Raw genomic sequence first — 21,026 nt, forward strand, 5'->3', positions numbered from 1 at the left:
TGAATAAGGTATATTCAGTGTGAAAATTTAAGCCATTTCAAATTATTTTTGCAGTCCATAATGTAAATTTGTCTGCTTGCAAGTGTGACCTACAACTCAATACATTAGTGCCCTAGGGAAATTTATTCATCATCTGGGTAACATGCCTACTTTTCCCTTTAACCTTTTTAGTGTACTTCCCTTTGCTGTAAACAATGTCAAGAAACAGAAATAACAACAAAGAATGAAATATTTAGGTAAGATCTTTATTATATTTTAATCTGTCTCAATATATCTCCATCTTCCCTTTCAGAATCTGTGGTTCCACTTTCCATATTTCCTCCAGTGAGGATGTAATATCCTCAGTAAAGCACATAAACACAGGGAGGCCACCTTCCAGCCTGGAAACATCTCTAATGTCTATATAACATTTCGCCTCAATTTATATTTAGAGATAGCCATCTTCAAGTATAATGTGAATGCTTCAATTCACATAACAATTCACACAGGACCAAAATTGAGTGGGTCTCTGAACTTGTGCCAATGCTGTTAAACATAACACTTAGTTAAGGAAATTGACATCTGGGGAAAGTAGCTAATTGTCCAAAGATAAAAATGTGACCTCACTAGGCTTTATAAACACTGGAATATTTCCCTTTGAATCATCAAAGAACATTTGCAAGCCAACAGAATATCTGCCAACCTCCTGTACTGGTCTTACATTTTGCACAAAGTACTGTATAATACCTAAAATTCAAAGGTTAAAAAGTATAACTTATATCCCAAATAAGTAAAAATCTGGAATTACTATTTTTCTTTTGTCTTATTCTCCACATTGTTTCTTTGTTTGTAGCTTATCCTTATGTGGTCCAATGGCAGCATATGTGAATCCCCATGGATATGTACATGAGACACTGACTGTGTATAAAGCTTCCAACCTGAATCTGATAGGCCGGCCTTCTACAGTGCACAGCTGGTTTCCCGGGTAATACGGCTGTTTACTTTTTTTGTTGACTCTTCATTTAGTGTTAAACGAAGCGTCTAGAAAGGATACAAAACAAACAAGACAGGAATAGTTTGATCATTTCATCAATAGATTAAAGCAAGGACATATGAGATATAGAAACCGTAAATCCTGCTTTTCTGGCTTGTTTTTTAATCTGTGTCTCCCTTTTACTTTGGAAGTGGCAGAAGAATTAGTGCCTTATCCTTGCTCTTGAAGAAGAAAATCCTCTTATGTGGCCTCATCCTTGAGGACTGTAAAGCTAGCATTGGATTTAATCTGCTGATGTTAAGTGCTATATGCACAACCCTCCACCTGAGAAAAATAGTAACTTAAGAGCAAAAAGTGCCTTGTTTTTGAGGAGTTCATGCTCTCCTTTATTTACCTCACCTGCATTTCCAACAAAAATGTAGAAGAAAGCAGTGAGGTGGAGCAAAAGGCAACATAAAGATGGGTACAGTAATAAATTATGAAATCATTAATATCAATACAGTATCAAATTATATATAACAAGGTAGTTTTGTAAACTTGAGGTTTAGGAGAAATTTCATGACAAGCCTAGACCAAAGGTTAAAATCAGGTAGGCTTCATTAGCTTATGTCTTTCCTTCCTTTTATAGGTATGCATGGACCATTGCCCAGTGTAAGATCTGTGCAAGCCACATTGGATGGAAATTTACAGCCACCAAAAAAGACATGTCACCTCAAAAATTTTGGGGCTTAACTCGCTCTGCTCTGTTACCTACAATTCCAGAGACTGAAGATGAAATAAGTCCAGACAAAGTAATACTTTGCTTATAAGTGCACCTGCAGGAGTGACTTTCTGACATATTTTCTCAAATCAGATCTGCCCAGACATCACTGCCTCTGATATATATGTATAATGGGTTACAGCATTTGGCTACCAAGTTCAAGAGCAACCTGTTTAGGGAATGAGAAAGCCGTATAAAATGCAAGGTTGGATTCAGAAGTACTTGCTGTTAGTCGCTTGGTACCAGTGATTATCCTGTTGGATATATGTCATTGATAGGAAAAGAATACACAAGTGAAATAATGGGAATGGCTATGGAACAGGAAAAAGGCATCGCTGCTCTAAATGATGAATGTTCCAGAAGCTGGTTTGGTAAGCACAAGACAGAGGCAAGGCAGTGTAATTGTAAAAGGACTTTGCTCCTTTCAATTTTCTTTAGCTTGTCTAAGATACTACTGATTTGTAAATTTTGAAAATATTAAAGAGTAAAATAAGCAGTTTGAGCAGAAAAAAATAATAGCATTCGGTGTATTTGCACTATTTATTTGATGAGCCTGTCATGTGCTAGATCCCTTTAATGTATATGTCCAATTTGCATTTCATTTGCAAATATAAGTGAACAATATATATTTCTAGGATTATACCATTCAGGAAATAAAGTTAAAGCAACTGAAGGGCATATTTAAATAAACCTGGCCAACACTACCTATATCCAAATCTATTCTATTTAGGTGAATTATGTCAAAGTAATCAGGTAAAAATACTTAAAGTGTAAGTACAGTAATAAAATGTAACTCAAGAATAGGCTTCTCCTCAATGTCATTTTTTTTTAAAGTTCTACTTCTCTACATTGAAGCTGCAGTAATGAAGTGGGGGGATTATGCCTTACTGCTGCAGTACGATCTGAGGAGATCCACATGCTGGTTACCATCACTTTCAGAGAGTACCGTTTAAAGCAATTTTACACAACATAGCAGCTTTGATGTCACTCCATCTGTGCAGATGACAAGGCAGGAATGCCATAGTTTAAAATCCTCCAGGTCTTTACTGACCTGGGTGAAGTAGATTTTGACACCCCCTTTTATACAACATAACCCTATTTGACTTATAAGAAAATTCAAATTCCAAAAGCTGCTGTTTGCTTACAAAGTACACAGATATTTACGAGTGGCTATGCAGTAAGTAGAGTTAATTATAAATTATAAAATATCAAAAATCTAAGCCATATCCATTTAATTAGTAAAATAAAGTGTGTTCACTATCTGTGGCACCTGATAGTTATAAAGGCAGGAGTCTCAACACCACCCTCCTGTAATTCCTGCAACTTTCTGAAATCAAACAATCCTGTATAAATAGATGTCATTATGGACTACTTAATTTTAAAATTCAGGAAACAGCTAAGACACCATTTAGCACACACATTTTTTCTTCTACAGTTCCCACATTTTAAGATCAACAGGCAGTCTAAATGAGTTATGAAAGCTATGACTTTCTCACGTGGCACTGCAGTTGGACAATTCAGAGTTCAGCTGCATTAAGAGAAGGCAGACTTGAGCTAAGCTTGTCTATGCACACTCGTGCTGTTCCTAGGGTTTCAGTAAGACAGAAGGAAACCAGTCTTACCAAGACTTCCCACTGTTTCATGCGGAGCTCGGTTTTTATGTCTTCTTTATGTAACTTAGTAGTTCATCTTTTTCCATTTGGTAACCACTTTTCTTCCACTGTTCACGCAACTGCTGTAACAGGGCCCCAATTTCCTTCCCTGAGGAAATGCCCACTTTCCTGATGTCGTGTCCACTCACAGGGAATGGCGGCACAGACCACTGCTGCATCTCCTTGAGAAGAGCATGCTCTCCTTGGTACTTCAGCAGCTCACAAACACGGGCAGTTGCATCCGGTTCCCTAGACTAAGTGACACAGTTTTATCACATACTAAGCACTCACAACTTCATTCTACTATTTAAATACTTACATCAAATCTACAGTTTAAAAAATTACTTCTCTCCAGTGAGAACTATTTTCTGATCAAACTTAACACATACTTACATCTATAACAAAGTCTTGATATGGTTTCAATGGTTCTGAACTATCTGTTGCTTTAATCAAATCTTTCCTGTTTTTAACTATAAATAAACCCAGGTTTTTCTCCTCTTTTGAAATTTTCAATCTCAAATCCAGTTTTGTGACATCATCTTGTACTTTGAATAAAGAGGCCAAAACAGTCATTGGTTTCGGTGAAAAGCCTTCAACATTTTTACTGACTTTGTTAAATTCTTCTAAATTTGCATTAGCAGGTAAACCTGTATAAAAAAAGGAAAAAGTCATGTTTTTGTTAACTACAAACCCTCACTCATCTCTTCAACTATGCAGACTTTTAAGAATGTACAGTGTTCTTTCTCCACTGCCCACTATCAGCCCATTGGCCACTCCCTTAACTCCTAGAGAAAAATCTTATGTTCTTGTGTCCCACAGCAAGATGTAGTTCAAAGCTTAGGAGCTGTGATCATGGCAGGTACACAACATATGCCGTCTTCATTATGGTCGTGTCTGCACCCATTCCATACTCGGTAATTTTATGTTCTTGTGAAATAGAGTCAAAGTTACTGTCTAGAATATATTGGCTATAATTATGAATCTCCTTTCTATAAAGTATTCTTGTAAAAGCGCTTATTATGCATTAACTTATTGCTTCCTCCTCCTTTCTGTGAAGTAACTTTTATTTTGGACCTTTTGATGATAAACCAACCTGACCTGCAAAGTGGCACAGCTTCATCAAATTCAAGTGTTCTCTCAGCTATTCTTTACCCATAAATAAACGGTTTCCATCCTTAATCCCCAAGTTTATCTCAGAATTTCATTTCACCACTTTAAATTCCTTAGGTATGTAACACAAAACCCAAGAGTAAGAGTACTCTTTACACTAAGTATTTTGTTGCTAGAAATTCACACATGGTATAACCCGTTCTCACACATGGTATGACCCGTTCTCACACATGGTATGACCTGTTCTCACACATGGTATTAACCCGTTCTCACACATGGTATGACCCGTTCTCACACATGGTATGACCCGTTCTCACACATGGTATTAACCTGTTCTCACCTATGTGAGGAGCCACATCAAGGTCATAGATCAGGTGGATCAAATGGTTTACATGGGCACCAGTAAGAATTTTCTTCAGTTCTACCCAAATCCTCTCTCCTGATATTCCAGCCAAGCCTTTGGCATTTTCTGCAATTGCTTCTAGAGTCTCACGGTCATGGTCACCGGGTTTGTCGACAATTCTGCCATAAAATCTGTAAGACATTTGATGTGTGACTTTTAAGTTCATTACAAAGAAAAGAGATATACCCTCAGAGTTTTGTTACTTCTGTGCACACCTGGAGCACAACTTCCAATATTTTCCATTTTTACTAGGGTTGTCCTGTCTACATCTAGGTGAGGGATCGGTCAACCAAGCATAAACAGTGCTACACCTTTAAGCCTTGATGTTTGGCCTGTTTTAAATAGACTGTGTGCATAGACTCAAGTTTAGAAAACTTGGACTTATTGACAAAGTATGCTGTACTACATGGCTCTGAGCTCTCAATCAGTGACAATGAATGTTCTTAGGTGTTTACTAGCCAGGAACTTCTTTTTTTTTTTTTTTTAGGGGGAGGGTGGTTCCCTTAGAATTTGGATTTAAAAAAAAAAGTTATTGGTCAGAAACTATCAAGATCTAACTTAAAAAATATGTTTAAAATGGTACATCTGATGAGGCATTATTTATAGAAGAAACTCAAATGCACATGAAATTACAGGATCTTATTCCAATAAGAATAGCTGTTATCAAAGTTAGCAAGTTCAAGAGAAGTGGGGTTCATACAGAAGCCCACTCGCAAAGCTAACCAGAACTAAACTAGTACAAGCACTGTGAAAACTGGGGAAGCTCCTCTGAACAGAGATGCACCCTAGAGTTTAATATAAACCAAAGGAAGTCAGGTCAGTGTCGGGGGTGATCTGCCTCTCCTGTGTTCACTGTGGCCAAAAAATGAAAATGGACTGATGGTCAACTGACAGAAAATGAAACACACCAAAATGTGGTACAGTGGCCTCAAAGTCAGTGTGTGGCCAAGGCTGATGTTGACCTTCCTGCCTCAGGCTCCCTCGGTGTTAGGACTATAGGCATATCTACCACTCTAGAAGCAATATCCTGTCGTTGATAACAATAAACAAAGTTAGAGATAAGAGTTAAATAATCAAGACACGAAAAGCTAAGTAATGCATAATGCACATGCAACCAAACTAGGTTAAGCTCACAAGCTGAGGACTAGGATGTTAGGTGATATATTCATGAGGACAGGGACAGGGACACACACGGTGACATTCTCATCACTGCTGCAGAGTAGAGGGACTATAGATAACCAAAAAGTTCAGAAGGGGATTGAATGCTTTTGTCATAACATGATAGCTTTACGGGAAGAGATGTGCTTACCTTCAATTCCAATTTATCAAGACAGTAAGTACAGACACATGTATAGCTAGTGTTTATGCATCAGTTAAAAATTTACAAAAATTAAAACCACTAACAGCTACACAACTATCAATGCATTTCACACTTAGCAAGTTTATCCAACTTTTAAGTATCTTTATACTCTGATTTGTTGTACCACTCACTAATAGCATTCTCTTTTTCTGTTACTTTGTGGTGAGGCATCAGATATGTTCTAGAGCATCTGGACTCTTAAGCTTGTGAAGGCAGACACTTTAAATCATTTCTTTGTAATCAGAGCACCTAGCACAGTACCTGGGCTGTGGTAAGGACTGAAACCACAGGATCAATGAACAAAAAAGGCATTAATGATTTAAAGCTTTTATACAGAACATACCACAAAGATTGGTTTAATTATGTTTACTTCAGAATAAAAGCCAAAGGGTGCTACTCAACACTGAAGACAGAGACGTAGGGTGCCTCAAGAAGTAATATGAAAAACAAATTTTCTATTGAAATTTATAAGTTCTTACCTGAAATACCTTAAAATTCGAAGATAATCTTCCTGAATTCTCTGCTTAGCGTGTCCAACAAATCGAACCTTTTTATTCTTTAAATCTGCATAACCATTAAAGTAATCAAACAGTGTACCATCAAAACCTATTCATCAGAAAAGAGCGAAGAAAAGTCATTAGCAAGGATTTAGTGGGAAGAAAAAATCATCTGAAAACTACCACAGCAGTAAAGTTCAATAAGAGTAAGACTTAAAAATGAAAACCTAGGTTGTAACAGTATTCAAGTATATTACTACTAAATGAGAGACAGAACCTTCAAGAATAAACAAAATCAATTTACCACAGGTCTGTAAAGTAGGATAGAGGGGAAGTTACCAGATAGACACAGAACATAGGCAGCAATAGATGATCTTCTAAATATAAGACTTAATATTCCTAAAATAAGAATATCAGGAGAGACCCTGAATAGGTGGGAAGTAAAGCAGAATGGTCAGTGCCTTTCCCAACCTCTGCACACACACATCTGCATACACTCAGAAACAAGAAACTCTTAAAACACTGGAACAGACATGGTAGTAAAAACATCTACCCCATCTCTGACCTGCTGGAGCATGTGAACAGGCTGGTCCTACAAAACCAAGGCTGCAAGATTTTCATGACCCAAGGCAACAACAGGATTTCCAAGAGGAGTCCCAGTGGGGTTTCAGTATTGATGGTGTGGCACAAGCCAGAGGCCTTGTACCAGACCAAGGACTCATTGGAGTGAAGTGTGGATAAAACAGTATACTGTGAAACAGTATAGCTTCCACAACGAGGTTTTGTTTTTCCCCCTCTGGTTGAGAGGTTACAAGGGTGGAGGGCTGATATAAGGTGAGGGGGAGATGAGTAGGATTGGGGTCCATGATGTGAAATTTACAAAAAGAATAAAAAGGTTTAAATGTTTTTGAAAATATAAATGAGTTTATTGGCAAAAAGTAAAAAAGGGAAAATTACAAACTTGGGTAAAATTCTGGGGAAAATATCTCAGTACTAAGATACTAATGGTTAATTTCCCTAATATGCAAAAGCTATTTTGAAAAAAAAAAAAACAACAGACCAAGATGGCAAAACATATATTAATTCAGCATTCAAGACACTGAGAAGAGTTTCTAAGATAACCTGAACACATTCAAAATTCAAAAACAAAAAGCAGACCATATAAATAAAATACAAGTTAAAAAATAAAATCCAGAACTCAAAAAATAACATTTTAGCCTTAAGTCAAAATACAAGTTTTTGAAAAGTTTTTCAGATTTTCCTCACTCTGGGTTCCACTGTACTCTGTGAGCCTATTAAAATCTCTCAAGCAAGCAAGCAATCTCTCTCTCTCTCTCTCTCTCTCTCTCTCTCTCTCTCTCTCTCTCTCTCTCCCCCTCCCCCCCTCCCCCCTTCCCCCCTCTCTCCCTCCCTCCCTCCCCCTCTATTCATCTCCCCCTGTCATTAAGCACTGACATTTCCTTAATCTTCACTACAGTACTAAAATGGAAACTGACCAAAACACTCCATTTACAGCTAGTGATGTTAACTTCAGCCATCAGACTCTGGTAAGTTCAGCTTATTAAATGCTGGATAACATTTTCATAGCACAAGCTTAACACAGAAAGGAAGCACTCAGACAGACCTGTCCCATCTTCTCAAGAGATTACCTAGAAACATGGAGTTTATAGTGAGGTCTCTTCGTTCAGCATCCTTCTGCCAGTCAGTTGTGAACTCTACCTCTGCATGTCTTCCGTCAGTGCTAACATCAATCCGGAGTGTAGTAACCTCAAAATTTTCTTCATGAAGCTGTAATTAAACACAAGTTTTTGTTGTTATTGTCTGAACTTTTAGTTAAGTATCCATGTGCATGGCACAGCCAATGTACCCAAATTTGTTGTCTCCTTCCACTACTGGGGTTCTGGGAACAAAATTCAAGTTATCAGATTTGGGAGCAGGTGCCTTTCCCTACTGAGCCACGACACTGGCCTGCACAAACTCTTTACTAGTTTCTGTATTTACCACACTACATTTCTTATAGTTACTTTAATGTATATCAAATGTCATTCATTTAAAAAGGAGATATATTCTAAGAAATTTGTTGTTAGGCAATTTCATATCATTTACTTAAAACTTTTTACAATAGTTTTTGAAACTTAAGATACAACTATAAGGGTTGGGGATTTAGCTCAGTGGTAGAGCGCTTGCCTAGGAAGCGCAAGGCCCTAGGTTCGGTCCCCAGCTCCGAAAAAAAGAACCAAAAAAAAAAAAAAAAAAAAGATACAACTATAAAAAGTTTATGTCCTGTTGTAAATCATACTCCCTCCTTTTAAAAAAAAAAGCCCAGATTGGTTTAATTCTATGGGGAAGGAAAGGGTGGAGAGGATCAGCAGCATCACTGTGGCCCAGGGAAAGGTCTTATGGAGTTATACAGTTGGAGTTGTCCTTCCCACGATAAGAATAGTGTCCCGTGGAATAGCCCAGGAGACCTGCCTGAATACATTTCCAGAATGCAACTATAAATAACTCATCATAAATGCAAACTCTGAACCTGAATTAAAAACTACAGTATCAATACCCTAGAAAGATGGGCAAAGGGGAACTATATGGGCTTGCTGTGGAGAAAGGGGTGGCAAGGAAGCTAAATCACAGGAATGAAGAACATCTTCCAACCTACAAATTAAAAACATAATCTACAACAGAGAACTTGGTTTTTCCTCAGAAAATGTAAAAGTGAGCAAAGTATCAAACTTACGTAAGTAGCTCCAATGGAAGAAGAGTATGGAAGATTCCAGAGGATAGGTGGCATGCACATTTCTATTAAACTTTTTAGAAATTGGACAAAAACGTTACACTTCAATAGTCACAGACTAGCACAACTAGTGAGGTCAGCTTCACTCACCCTGGCAGTGATGGTCCCATGCTTCTCGCCCTTGTTGTTTATCATGCGAATGCCAGCCGCCTGGAACATCTCCTTCATCTCAGTAGGGGTGGCAGTGGTGGCAAAATCCACATCTTGAGGCTTCACCCCATTTAGTAAATCCCTCACCGCCCCTCCTGCTATTCTTAATTCATGATTCTCTTTGGCAAATAATTCTGAGGAAAGAAGGATTTTCTGGTTTTTGTTTTGTTTTAGCACAATGTGTGATTAAAGACTAAGAATCATATAAGGACAAGGTCTTGTCATATATTACAAGTAATCCAGATCACTGAACTGAGCAGTCTGTGTGAGAACGAAAGCACGTCCTATCTCCGGAAATGATTCTCCTTCTGCAGACTGGCCCTTAGAACTGCAGGAGAGGTCTTTGAGATTTCTTTCTTATCAGGAAGACAGTTCAGAATTCTAAGAGGCCTTAGAATCATCACTGTAAGTATGATTATCACAGCAGAAAAAAAAGCAATGAAAACAATTGCGCATGCTTCTCTATGGTGTATGTGTGTATATACTGCAGAATGGAACTCTTATTCCTCTTTGAGACAATGTAGACACAGTACCCTTATGCAGGAAACCTATGAAAAATATTATAGCAAAGAACCCTTAAAAAAATCAAACTATAGAGCTGGAGAGATGGCTCAGTGGCTCAGAGCACTGACTGCTCTTCCAGAGGTCCTGAGTTCAAATCCAAGCAACCACATGGTGACTCACAAACATCTGTAATGAGATCTGATGCCCTCTTCTGGTGTGTCTGAAGACAGCTACAGTGTACTTATATATAATAAATAAATAAATCTTTTAAAACATCAAATTATATATTATTTGAAACCAACATGTACTTGTTCTGTGTACAGTGGGAACAGTATCCAAGGCATGCCTTGCACAGTTCATGAAGGACTACCCTGGCTTTCTATTCAGTTTTAATCTGAGTTCTCACCATCCAGCTACAAGCTCAAGACAGCCTACAAAGCAAATAGCTTCTATCAATCCAAAAGCTAAGAATGCCATCAGATAGCAACCTGGTCCTATAGAACAGCTCCCCTCAGTTCATTGTAGCTATGAAAAATACATCAGAGGATGTACACCCATTGTGTGTATTTTAAACTTGCATTGACTTATGACTTTCTCTGTTCTGTAGAACTATAAAACTTCATGAACCTGCTTCCATGTTGAAATATGAATTTGGGGTAACCTAAATCTGTTTTTCTCAGATATGGACACTAAAATGGATGCCCTTTAGAATAGAGAGCTGTAGATTATAAGTTGGTAATCAAAGATAGTCTCTACTTTCTGAAACCATAATGCAGATTCCACTTCCAAAATTCTTTCCAAAACAAACTAATCTCGGTCCCAATGTTGTAAAGTCAGTTCCAAAGTCTTCCTGTGGGCCAGTGTAGGCAGCATTCGTCTTTTCCTGCGAGAAGCAGCTTGGTGTATCCTTGGGGATCATGCATTCAGCCTAACCCTTCCCTAATCACAACTCACAATATAATCCTCAACGTGTGTTGTTGAATCCTACTCTTCCACCTACTCTAATCAAACTGCCTCCCTCTGTAGATTTTCTAAAATGGCTTGACTAAGCAGTCTTGCCTTAGGTAAACAAGGGCTCTGGTACAAGGTAACACTTCCATAAGCTCTCTACAATAAGGGTTCACGTCCCCTCAATTCCCAATCAAGTCTCACAACCCATTCCCCAGTTAAGAGTCTTTAAAATGTAAAAACTATATCTCCAAAGTTCATAAGATTAATGGAGACATTCATGTCCCAAACAACAGAAAAGCTGTGCAAACCTTTAATTCCTAGAGCAGTCTGCCATCCTCTGCTTATTCTGATCCAGAGCTCTAGGTGTCTTCATTTACCTCCTTGCTCCAGCACCAAGCCACTGGCCCCTTAACTCCAGCCTCCATGGCTGGCTTACTCTAAAGCCCCAGAGTAAACACTCGCAAGTACTTCTCCCACAGACTATCACTGCAGTGTCTGAGTTCTCCAGCACAGTAAACAAACGCTCCCATGTCCAACTTCTGTCTCCTCTCTCTGATCTTTGCTTCACACTTTACCTACAACAAACTCTCCTTGCAGTTCACTTCCAACTCTTTTGGCCTTGAGTACTTCACTCTAGGCAGCCCTGTTCAATCCTGCTCACTGGCTAGTGGTCAAACTTCCTGTCCAGTAACATCAACTACTTACAGAAGACAGTGAGATAGTGTTTAAACGTATGGCTCTTGGTAAGATGAATACATGGGCTGCACAAACTGGAATTGATGGGTTATTTTTTAAAAAGGAACTTGGGAGAAAAAACTAAGAATTAGTTTCATTCTGATCAAATTGTATGAAACTTTCAAAAAAGGAAAATATCTTTAAAAAATATTCAAGAAACTATAATATTTAACATCTTAAGTATTGTTTCTAAAGGAGAGGCAACAGAGACTGGGAAAACTAGGGGCTGGGAGAAGATATGAAAAAAGTAACAGGTTTAATTAGCCCAAATTGGAACTGTTATATCTGCAGGGTTTAGGCACTGCCAACCACTTATGGTTACTCAGCACTTGAAATTTGTCAGTCTGATGGACATGTTATATGCATTAGATATATTCTACATACACTATTAATTTCACTCATTACTTTTTAGTTTTCTATTGGACAGAGAATTTCTGGCATTTTCCAACCTGATTAAAACACAGTGTAAACGGCATCATAACCTTGCATTGAAACCCTCTACTTCATCTAAAGAACTTAAATGTTCTCCTCAGTTGGTACCTAAAATACCATTATCTCATTTCAAGAGCAGAAAAGTAGTCTTGGGAGTAGCCTAGTCCTAAAGCAATGTTTTTCCCTAGTTTTTTCAACATAACTAATTTATGGAGCAAAACCGAAGTTAATAGTTGTTCATCCTTCTAAGGGGCACTGGAATCCCAGCATTTGTTTTAAAAGTACTTCAAGGGCCTAGGAGATGTCTGAGTCCTTGTCACCAAGGCTGATAACTGAGTTGCATTCTTGGAACACACATTCAGTGGAGACTACTGACCCCTCCAAATAGTCTCCTGAGCTCAACATAGAACGTGCACCCTGCTCACCCCAGTAATAAAAAGGCATCTCAAGTGCATGTAAGTCTCTGAGGTGGTTTACACAACCACACAACGTATTTCTGGAAGCCATTTTTGACATACCAGCAGGCTTTAAATTGCAGCTGTAGGCTGCTTCAACATCATTTGATCACCTAAAAACCAAATGCTGACCAAACGGTGACAGCAGCAATTTTCGGTTTGCTTGACAGACAAGCTTTTTAGGTGCATATACAGAAATAGAGGGAAATTTTTTTCTATTTTCTTCTGTTCTCTCAGAGAGCAATTACACAAAGGAAAACAGCTTCTATGTTAACAAACTGTATGACAGACTCTGTAATTTAAAATCTAAGTCCTTCAATTAGTTATTAGGGAAACAGACAAACAGATAGACACTTCACTTCCTAAGCATGTGTTTCCTCTTCCATTCAGGAGAACACATATCTAAAGGTGTTGGATCTCATTACATAATGTATGGTAAGCGGAATTTTTGAGGGGACACAGAAAAGTCGTGCTTCACGCTACAGTCAACTTCCCACTGTTTTCAATATATCATGTCTTTCTTTCATTGGTGCCACAAAAATATCTCAAATGTTGGCAGAAAATATCTGCCTTTAATTTTCTGTGGTATACAATTCCAAAGCCGGGAAGGCAACCTTAAGGTCTCACCTGTCAGGCTCTTCAATCCTTCTGTGAAAAGTGACTGGAATTCTGGAGACTGCAACTTCATTGTAAATAGGTATCGCTTTAGAAGGCACAATCTACTCCAACTACAGCTCAGGACCTGCCTGTGCCAAGGGTACAAGAGGCTCTGCATCGGGAGACAAGTCACCAACCACACATCTACGATGCAAACACACGGGGATGCTAATTAAACTCCAAAAGGAGGGCAAACAAATGCTGTCAGGCAGCTCAACTAGCAAGCTCATCTCTGCGTACGAAAACATCAAAGTGATCCTTTAAGGAACACTACACCACTTCGATGGCAGCTATCCAAGTACTCTTACTACGTTTACTATATCGGAAGCAGGAGGGACTTGAGTGCCAGAAAATAAAATACTGGACTGGCAGGAAGAGCAGGTTTCCAGAACACATCAGTTACATGTGCTCATCACCCTCCTCCCCTACCCAACGTCTGCCTTTAGGTTACTGCCCCGGGTGTGGAACTTTGCGGGGTTGCCTTGGCAGTTCTCGCCTTCTGCTCGATCTCCAAGAGCTGGAAGCTCTTAAAGGACCCCAAGGAAAGTACGGCGCCGCGAGGACAGCTACCCTCAGGCAGGTCTGAACCACCTGCTTTCTCTAACTCTTGAAAACCGCGGGGAAACGGCCCTGAGATACGACCGCCGCCCACGGTTCAAAGAAGAGAGACCGGACATCACCTAGATTGGGGAGCAGCCTCCACCTCCCGCCATCTCCCAAGGGCGCGTTGGGACGCACGCTGCACAGCGGGTCGCAAGGTGCCTTAGAAACGGCGTTCCTATTCTGAGGACAGGCTTACCCGCCCGCTGTCCCGGCCGCACGCGCACTTCCGGGTCGCGGCACAGTGACGTCTGCACGCACTAAAGAGCCGCAGCGAATGAGGCGGCACTACGGGTCCCTCCCACTTCCGCCGGACAGGGCTCGGTTTGACTAAGTGGCGCCCGATCCTCCTGCGCCTGCGTGAAAGAGAGGCTGCGTTTCCTTAACCCACCCCCCACCCCACCCCCCCCCCCCCCCACCCCACCCCCCCCACCCCCCCTGCTTCCCAAGGCTTTAAGGAGAAAAGGAGCAAAGATCCTCTCTCGGTGCTTGAGACACAGTCAAAACGCTCCACCCAAGCAGTTAACAGCTTTGCGTACAACGTGAAGAACTTGGATTTTATTCAGTGCTATGCAGAGTGGAGAGACTGGCAGAGAATGGAAAAACAGACCTGTGACTTAATCTTCCTAGTTTTCCTTGAAAAAAAACGTGCATACGCCATAGTATTTCTGTTTCTTATTACCCTGTCTCTTATCTTCAGGGGACATGGGTGTCTTAATTTTTGAAACGACAGACTGCTTGTCCAACTCTGATGAGACAAAGTCCAAAGCCTGAAAGGAAACTAAGTTCAGATCCCTTGGCCCAGCACACTTAAGTGGATATTTGGGTAAATTCTACAAAAAGAGATAACTGTACGGACATAACTTAAAATGTTTAACAATCTCCAACTAATATCAACAAATAACAAAAATAAAATATTAGCAAACCGAATTTCACAACATACGGAGGATTTGCTCTTAATATTATTTAGGAGTGAATCTAAGAAATACCAGTTGGACTTATTGTTCAGAAACCAGTGCTCGCTTTGGCAGCATATACACTAAAATTGGAACTATACAGAAAAGATTAGCATGGCCCCTGCGCAAGGATGATACAAATTCGTGAAGCGGTCCAGGTCCATATTTTTCATGAACTGGCAGGATTGATATACTAAAAATGGTCATTTTGCCAAAAGCAATCTACAGATTCAATGCAATCCCCATCAAAATTCCAACTCAGTTCTTCATAGAGTTAGAAAGAGCAAATTGTGAATTCATTTGGAATGGCAAAAAAAAAAAAATAGTGAAAACTATACTCAACAATAAAAGAACTTCTTGGGGAATCACCATCCCTGACCTCAAGCAGTATTACAGAACAATAGTGGTAAAAACTGTACTGTATTGGTACAGAGAAAGGCAGGTAGATCAGTGGTGTAGAATTGAAGACCCAGAAATGAACCTGCAACCTATGGTCACTTGATCTTTGACAAAGGACCTAAAACCATCCAGTGGAAAAAAAGATAGCATTTTCAACAAATGGTGCTGGTTCAACTGGAGGTTAGCATGTAGAAGATTGCAACTCATCCATTTTTCTCGCCCTGTACAAAGCTTAAGTCCAAGTGAATCAAGGACCTCCACATCAAACCAGATACACTGAAACTAATAGAAGAAAAAAATGAGGAAGAGTCTCAATCACATGGACACTGGGGGAAATTTCCTGAAAAAAAAAAACTCCAATGGCTTATGCTCTAAGATCAAGAATTGACAAATCAGACCTCATAAAACTGCAAAGCTTCTGTAAGGCAGAGAGGACACTGTCATTAGGACAAAACAGCAACCAACAGATTGGGAAAAGATCTTTACCAATCCTACACCTAATAGAGGGCTAATATCCAAAAAATACAAAGAACTCAAGAAGTTAGACTCCAGAGAGCCAAATAAACCTATTGAAAAATGGGGTACAGATCTAGGCAAAGAATTCTCAGCGGAGGAATATCGAATGGCTGAGAAGTACCTAAAGAAATGCTCAACATCCTTAGTCATCAGGGAAATACAAATCAAAACAACCCTGAGATTCCACCTCACACCAGTCAGAATGGCTAAGATCAAAAACTCAGTCCACAGAAGATGCTAGCCAGGATATGGAGAAAGAGGAACGCTCCTCCACTGTTGGTGGGATTACAAACTGGTACAACCACGTTCCTCAGAAAATTTGGACATTGCACTGTCAATGCCTGCACCAACATGGTACCGAGAAATGGGCGAAAGCCTGCGGGATTAAAGAAAAACACACACACACACACACACACACACACACACACACACACACACACACACACACACACACACACACACACGGTTATTCGTGTCAAGCCAGAAGAGGAAGGGGCTCCTGGTCCTGTAGCTTTATTCACCAAATATATATCCCAAGTTCACCAAGTAGAAAATATCTGGGAAGCACAGTGGGAAACCCTGACTCGGGACTTCGGTAACAAAAGACAGACTACATGCCCTGATTTAACTAGGGATAAATCCAGGAAGACCAGCCTAAATCTCAAAGACAAAGACCGAGAAGACAAAAGGTAGGAATGAATTGACCATCGCCCAGGTGTGTTGGTACCAGACCCAACTACTCCTTTGTTAGGAACAAAAGGCTTCCAAATGCATCAGCAGGGCTGAGCAGGGGTCAAACCCTGCAAGAGACCCAGAAGGGTCTGACAAGGGGGGTGAAACATTGCAGGGGACCCAGGAGGCTCTGACATTGCATTACCTGAAGACCCAGCTATACCTCACCTGGGCATATACCCAAATGATGCTCCAACATAAAACAAAGAGACATGCTCCACTATGTTCATAGCAGCCTTATTTATAATAGCCAGAAGCTGGAAAGATCCCAGATGCCCTTCAACAGAGGAATGGATACAGAAAATGTGGTACATCTACACAATGGAATATTACTCAGCTATCAAAAACGACTTCATGAAATTTATAGGCAAAGGGATTGAGCTAGAAAATATCCTGAGTGAGGTAACCCAATCACAGAAAAACCCACATGGTATATACTCCCTGATACGTGGATATTTTGTATACAAAAGCTCAAATTACCCAAGATACAATCCACAGACCACATGAAGCTCAAGAAGGAGGATGACCAAAACACATATGCTTTACTCCTTAAAAGAGGGAACAAAAACTTCCATAGGAGGGGATATGGAGGCAAAGTTTGGAGCAGAGACTGAAGGAACCTGCCCCACATGTGCCCCGTATATATACAGCCACCAAGGCTAGATAAGATTGATGAAGCTAAGATGTGCATTCTGACAATAAATAATATAGATGTTTCATTGAGAGACACAGCCAGAGCATGTTAAATACAGAAGTGAATGCTAGCAGCAAACCAGAGAACTGAAAACAGAACCCCTTGTTAGTAGATGTTGAGAAAGGATTGAAAGAGTTGAAGAGTCTTTCAACTCCATAAGAACAACAATACCAGAGCTCCCAGGGACTAAACCACTACCCAAAAACTATACATGGACTGACCCATGGCTCCAACTGCACTTGTAGCAGAGGATGGCCTTGTTGAGCACCAATGGAAGGAGAAGCCTTTAGTCCTGCCAAGTTGGGGAATGTTGAGAGGAGAGGACAGGAAAGGGGAATTTATGGGTAAGGGAACACCTTTATAGAAGAAGGGGAGGTGGATGGGATAGGAAGCTTTTGTCCAAGAAACTGGGAAAGGGAATAACATTTAAAATGTAAATTAAAAAATATCCAAGTTTAAAAAAAAGTTCAGAAACCAGTTGAGGTAACTCATCATGCTAACAGGTGCTAAAAGAAGCCATTACTACAAAAGAACAGGAAAAAAGTTAGAGGGAGGGAAAGGAAAGCACTGTCCTAGGGATGACATAGCTTGTGACTATATAACTTGTCAACACACACAGAGTACACTAAAAAACGATTTTGAAAAAAGGTAATTTTTTGGTACATAATCATACATCAAATAACTTAACTCCCCAAATGTCTTTTTATGTACTAGAAAAACAATTAGAACATAAAATTCCACTTGAAAGCAAATGCTTGTATTTCGATTGAAGTGTCTACAAAAGCAAGATCAAGAACTCTGAGGCTATTTAATTAAAAGAAACTTTTATGCATCTAATGTGCAATTGAACTATCGGGATGCTATGAGGATCTCTGAAGATCCAAAACTCTCTCCTTCCCAAAAGATATTTACTATGATCTCTTACTACAAACCAACCTTAAAGGAAATGGAAACTCCATAGTCAGAAGAATTGGTATTCAGTACAGAAACAGCCCAGGAAGAATTCTCTCTGAGTTTGTTCTTTATACTCTGAGGTAAGTATGGTACAGAGTACAGTGTGTAAGGGTCTGTGTAAGGTTACTATTTCAGATACAAACCACGGTCAAGACTACTAATCATCAATTAGAAGACAATATGTAATAAAAGCCATCTAGACATATATATGTGTGTGTGTGTGTCTATCATTATATATAATATGTGTATATATACTTATATGTGTACACAAATATATTCATATGCATATATATCTACACCTACACATATATACATACACATACATATACATATATACATATATACATACACATACATATACACATACATATGTATACATATATACATATAATGTATATGTGTGTGTGTGTGTGTGTGTGTGTGTGTGTGTGTGTGTAATTACTTACAGACTATTAATCCAGCAGTGGAAGGTCTAAGAATCCAGTACTTATTCAGGTCATTAGGCTGGATGTCTGTATATACCAGCTGGTCTTCAGGATAACAGAATCCCAAAGAAGTAGGATCTACTGACAGTGAAAAAATGTACTTCCCAACTATAGAGACAGCAAGCAGAAGCTTCCTTCTTCTATGTCCTTTATATAGGCTACAAGTAGATGTTGGGACCTCTTTCCATCTCAAAAGATCCAGATTAAGGTTTATCTTTCTACCTCTAAAGATCCAGATTAAGAGTCTTCCCATTTCAAATGATTTAATTAGTAAAAATCCTCTGCAGCCCCTAGGGTTTCAGTAAATTTCAGATGTAGTCAAGTTGACAACCAAGAATAGCCATCACAGACTTCAAGTGGAATTTTGGATTCAAACATTCTGATTCAGAACTGTTACTCAACAATGATTACATAGGGGGAGGCCACAGAGATCAGATCACACAGGATGACACTGTGCATCATGACACTGGACCTATTTTTAACTTTAATAGTAAGGAGTTGATGCTTTTACTTCAAACATTCTGATTCAGAACTGTTACTCAACAATGATTACATAGGGGGAGGCCACAGAGATCAGATCACACAGGATGACACTGAACCTATTTTTAACTTTCATAGTAAGGAGTTGATGGTTTTACTGAAGCAGGGGTTTCTATAAACCCATTTGTGTTTTCCCAAGGGTGATCACTGATGCATGGAGGCCCAGGAAGGAGGCTGAAGCTGCTATCTTTATGTGCATGGGCCATGTTGGTGGCACTGGGGAGGATGGCAGGGGCGGGGGGGAGATGAATGGTAACTATAAGAAAACTGAGAAAAGACAAAGATGAACCGAGGAGAGGAAATGACTGGCAACCGCTGCATTAGCTTCCCATGGCTGCTGTAACCAACTACTCAAAATATAAGACTGAAACCACATAAATATATATATTTCACGTCTCTGGACATCTGTGTTAGTTACTTTTCTTCTGCTGTGAAAAAGCACCAGGACCAGAAAAGGTTTATGGAAGGGGAGTTTATTTTAACTTATGGTTTCAGAGATTAGCCTCCATCATTGTGGAGAAGCACAGCAATAAGAGGCAAGCGAGGAAAGCAGACTGTAAGCGGGGCTTGGATGTTACCAAGTCTCAGTGCTGGTTCCCAATGATGTACTTCCTCCAGCAAGGCCACATCTAAAGTTCCCCGTACAGCACTACCAACTGCAGACCAAGGATATAAATGTCTGAGCCTATGGGAGACTTCTAATTCAAACCACCTCAAAGTCAAAACCCTAAAACAAGTCCATTGAGTGGTGTTCCTTCTGAGTACTCAGCAAGATTGATTTTTCTGGCTCCAAGAGAATTCCTTTTTCTATCTTCAAAGCTCAGGGCACAGGGTCATTCCTCCCTGCTTTTTTCTGCCACCAGGCCATGAGGATATTAAAAACTGGATTTGCTTATCTAGATATCATAAAATCAATCTACAGAAAATGTCTCGCCTTAACTGTGTTTTACAGAAGGAGGCTGGTCTCTGGGTTCTCCTATTAATCAGCCTGCTACATTTTGAGTGACTAAGCAGATGGGAGGACAAGAACACCATGGGAATATCCATAAAGGTGCAATACCATTAGCCACCTCAGATAATACTGAGTACTTTCCCCTTTTGGCTTTTAGGCAGGTTGTGTGATTTCCAGTACAAATTTGGCAGAAGGAGTGGGAAAATAGTTCAGTTGGTAATATGCTTGATATCCAAGCATGGGGAACTAAGTTTGGAACCCAGAACGCATATAAAATGAAGCCAGGCATGATCACACACATCATGCCTTGTAGTACCAGAACTGGGGAAGGAGAAATAGGTAGATAACTTTTGGCTTACCCATGATCAATCAGGGAAGTTTGAACTGACAGATGCCAGAAGGAGTCTTCTCACTGTGTGAGGAGATAATATTGTCATCCACTTGAGGAAGACATTTTAGGCAATATTTAGATAAGTCATGAAGAAAAGATTGTGACCTGATGTGACAGTCTGCAATTCAGGAGTTCTGCTAGTCTCCTCCCCTACCCTTTCCTACCTTGGATCTTTTCTTTGTAAGTGGCACACCCTAATTTGTTGGGGGTGGGGGAGTTCTGTTTCAGGTATGTGTGCTCCTCTGTGAAACAACAAAACGTACCTGCTTGAAGGAAAAGTCATTCTCTAGTTTTGTTCTCATAAAAGTTTAATAGAAGCCAACTAAAGTTTAAGATCTCCCAGAGGACAAATAAAGATATTTCTCAGCAAATGTAGA

At 39.7% G+C, this 21,026-nt stretch overlaps 2 protein-coding genes and 1 non-coding gene across 3 annotated transcripts in view; 2 read left to right on the forward strand and 1 right to left on the reverse strand.

Annotated features, from left to right (window-relative positions):
• Crbn (cereblon) overlaps positions 1-4,564 on the forward strand; it is a 20,797-nt gene extending 16,233 nt beyond the window's left edge. Inside the window, exons 9-11 of the mRNA XM_032906000.1 lie at positions 172-236; positions 833-964; positions 1,602-4,564. Coding sequence (XP_032761891.1) covers positions 172-236; positions 833-964; positions 1,602-1,782 — 378 coding nt within the window. The 3' untranslated portion in view covers positions 1,783-4,564. The remainder of the gene's footprint in view (positions 1-171; positions 237-832; positions 965-1,601) is intronic.
• Positions 225-14,254, reverse strand: Trnt1 (tRNA nucleotidyl transferase 1). The gene is made up of 9 exons (XM_032906001.1): positions 14,111-14,254; positions 13,401-13,574; positions 9,637-9,830; positions 8,405-8,543; positions 6,738-6,864; positions 4,836-5,029; positions 3,779-4,032; positions 3,356-3,639; positions 225-1,020 (listed from the first exon to the last, which is right to left on the reverse strand). Exons 2-8 carry the CDS (start codon positions 13,546-13,548, stop codon positions 3,391-3,393), a joined length of 1,305 nt encoding a protein of 434 aa, XP_032761892.1. The 5' UTR covers positions 13,549-13,574; positions 14,111-14,254; the 3' UTR covers positions 225-1,020; positions 3,356-3,390.
• A 791-nt stretch (positions 14,255-15,045) lies between these two features.
• Positions 15,046-15,156, forward strand: LOC116904814. Its single transcript, XR_004388465.1, has one exon. It is a non-coding gene; the product is annotated as a U6 spliceosomal RNA (small nuclear RNA).
• The last annotated feature ends 5,870 nt before the right edge of the window (positions 15,157-21,026 follow it).

The sequence above is a fragment of the Rattus rattus genome, chromosome 6, assembly GCF_011064425.1.
Source record: "Rattus rattus isolate New Zealand chromosome 6, Rrattus_CSIRO_v1, whole genome shotgun sequence".
Taxonomy (NCBI): Eukaryota; Metazoa; Chordata; class Mammalia; order Rodentia; family Muridae; genus Rattus; species Rattus rattus.

What these genes read in the sequence shown, in the direction of transcription:
- Trnt1 (XM_032906001.1), bottom strand. Translation starts at nt 13,548, where the DNA reads ATGCAGAGCCTCTTGTACCCTTGGCACAGGCAGGTCCTGAGCTGTAGT. An exon ending in TATAAACTCCATGTTTCTAG is followed by an intron (nt 6,865 to 8,404) that starts GTAATCTCTTGA and finishes TCTGATGAATAG; the next exon opens with GTTTTGATGGTACACTGTTT. An exon ending in TGATGTGGCTCCTCACATAG is followed by an intron (nt 4,033 to 4,835) that starts GTGAGAACAGGT and finishes TTTTTTATACAG; the next exon opens with GTTTACCTGCTAATGCAAAT.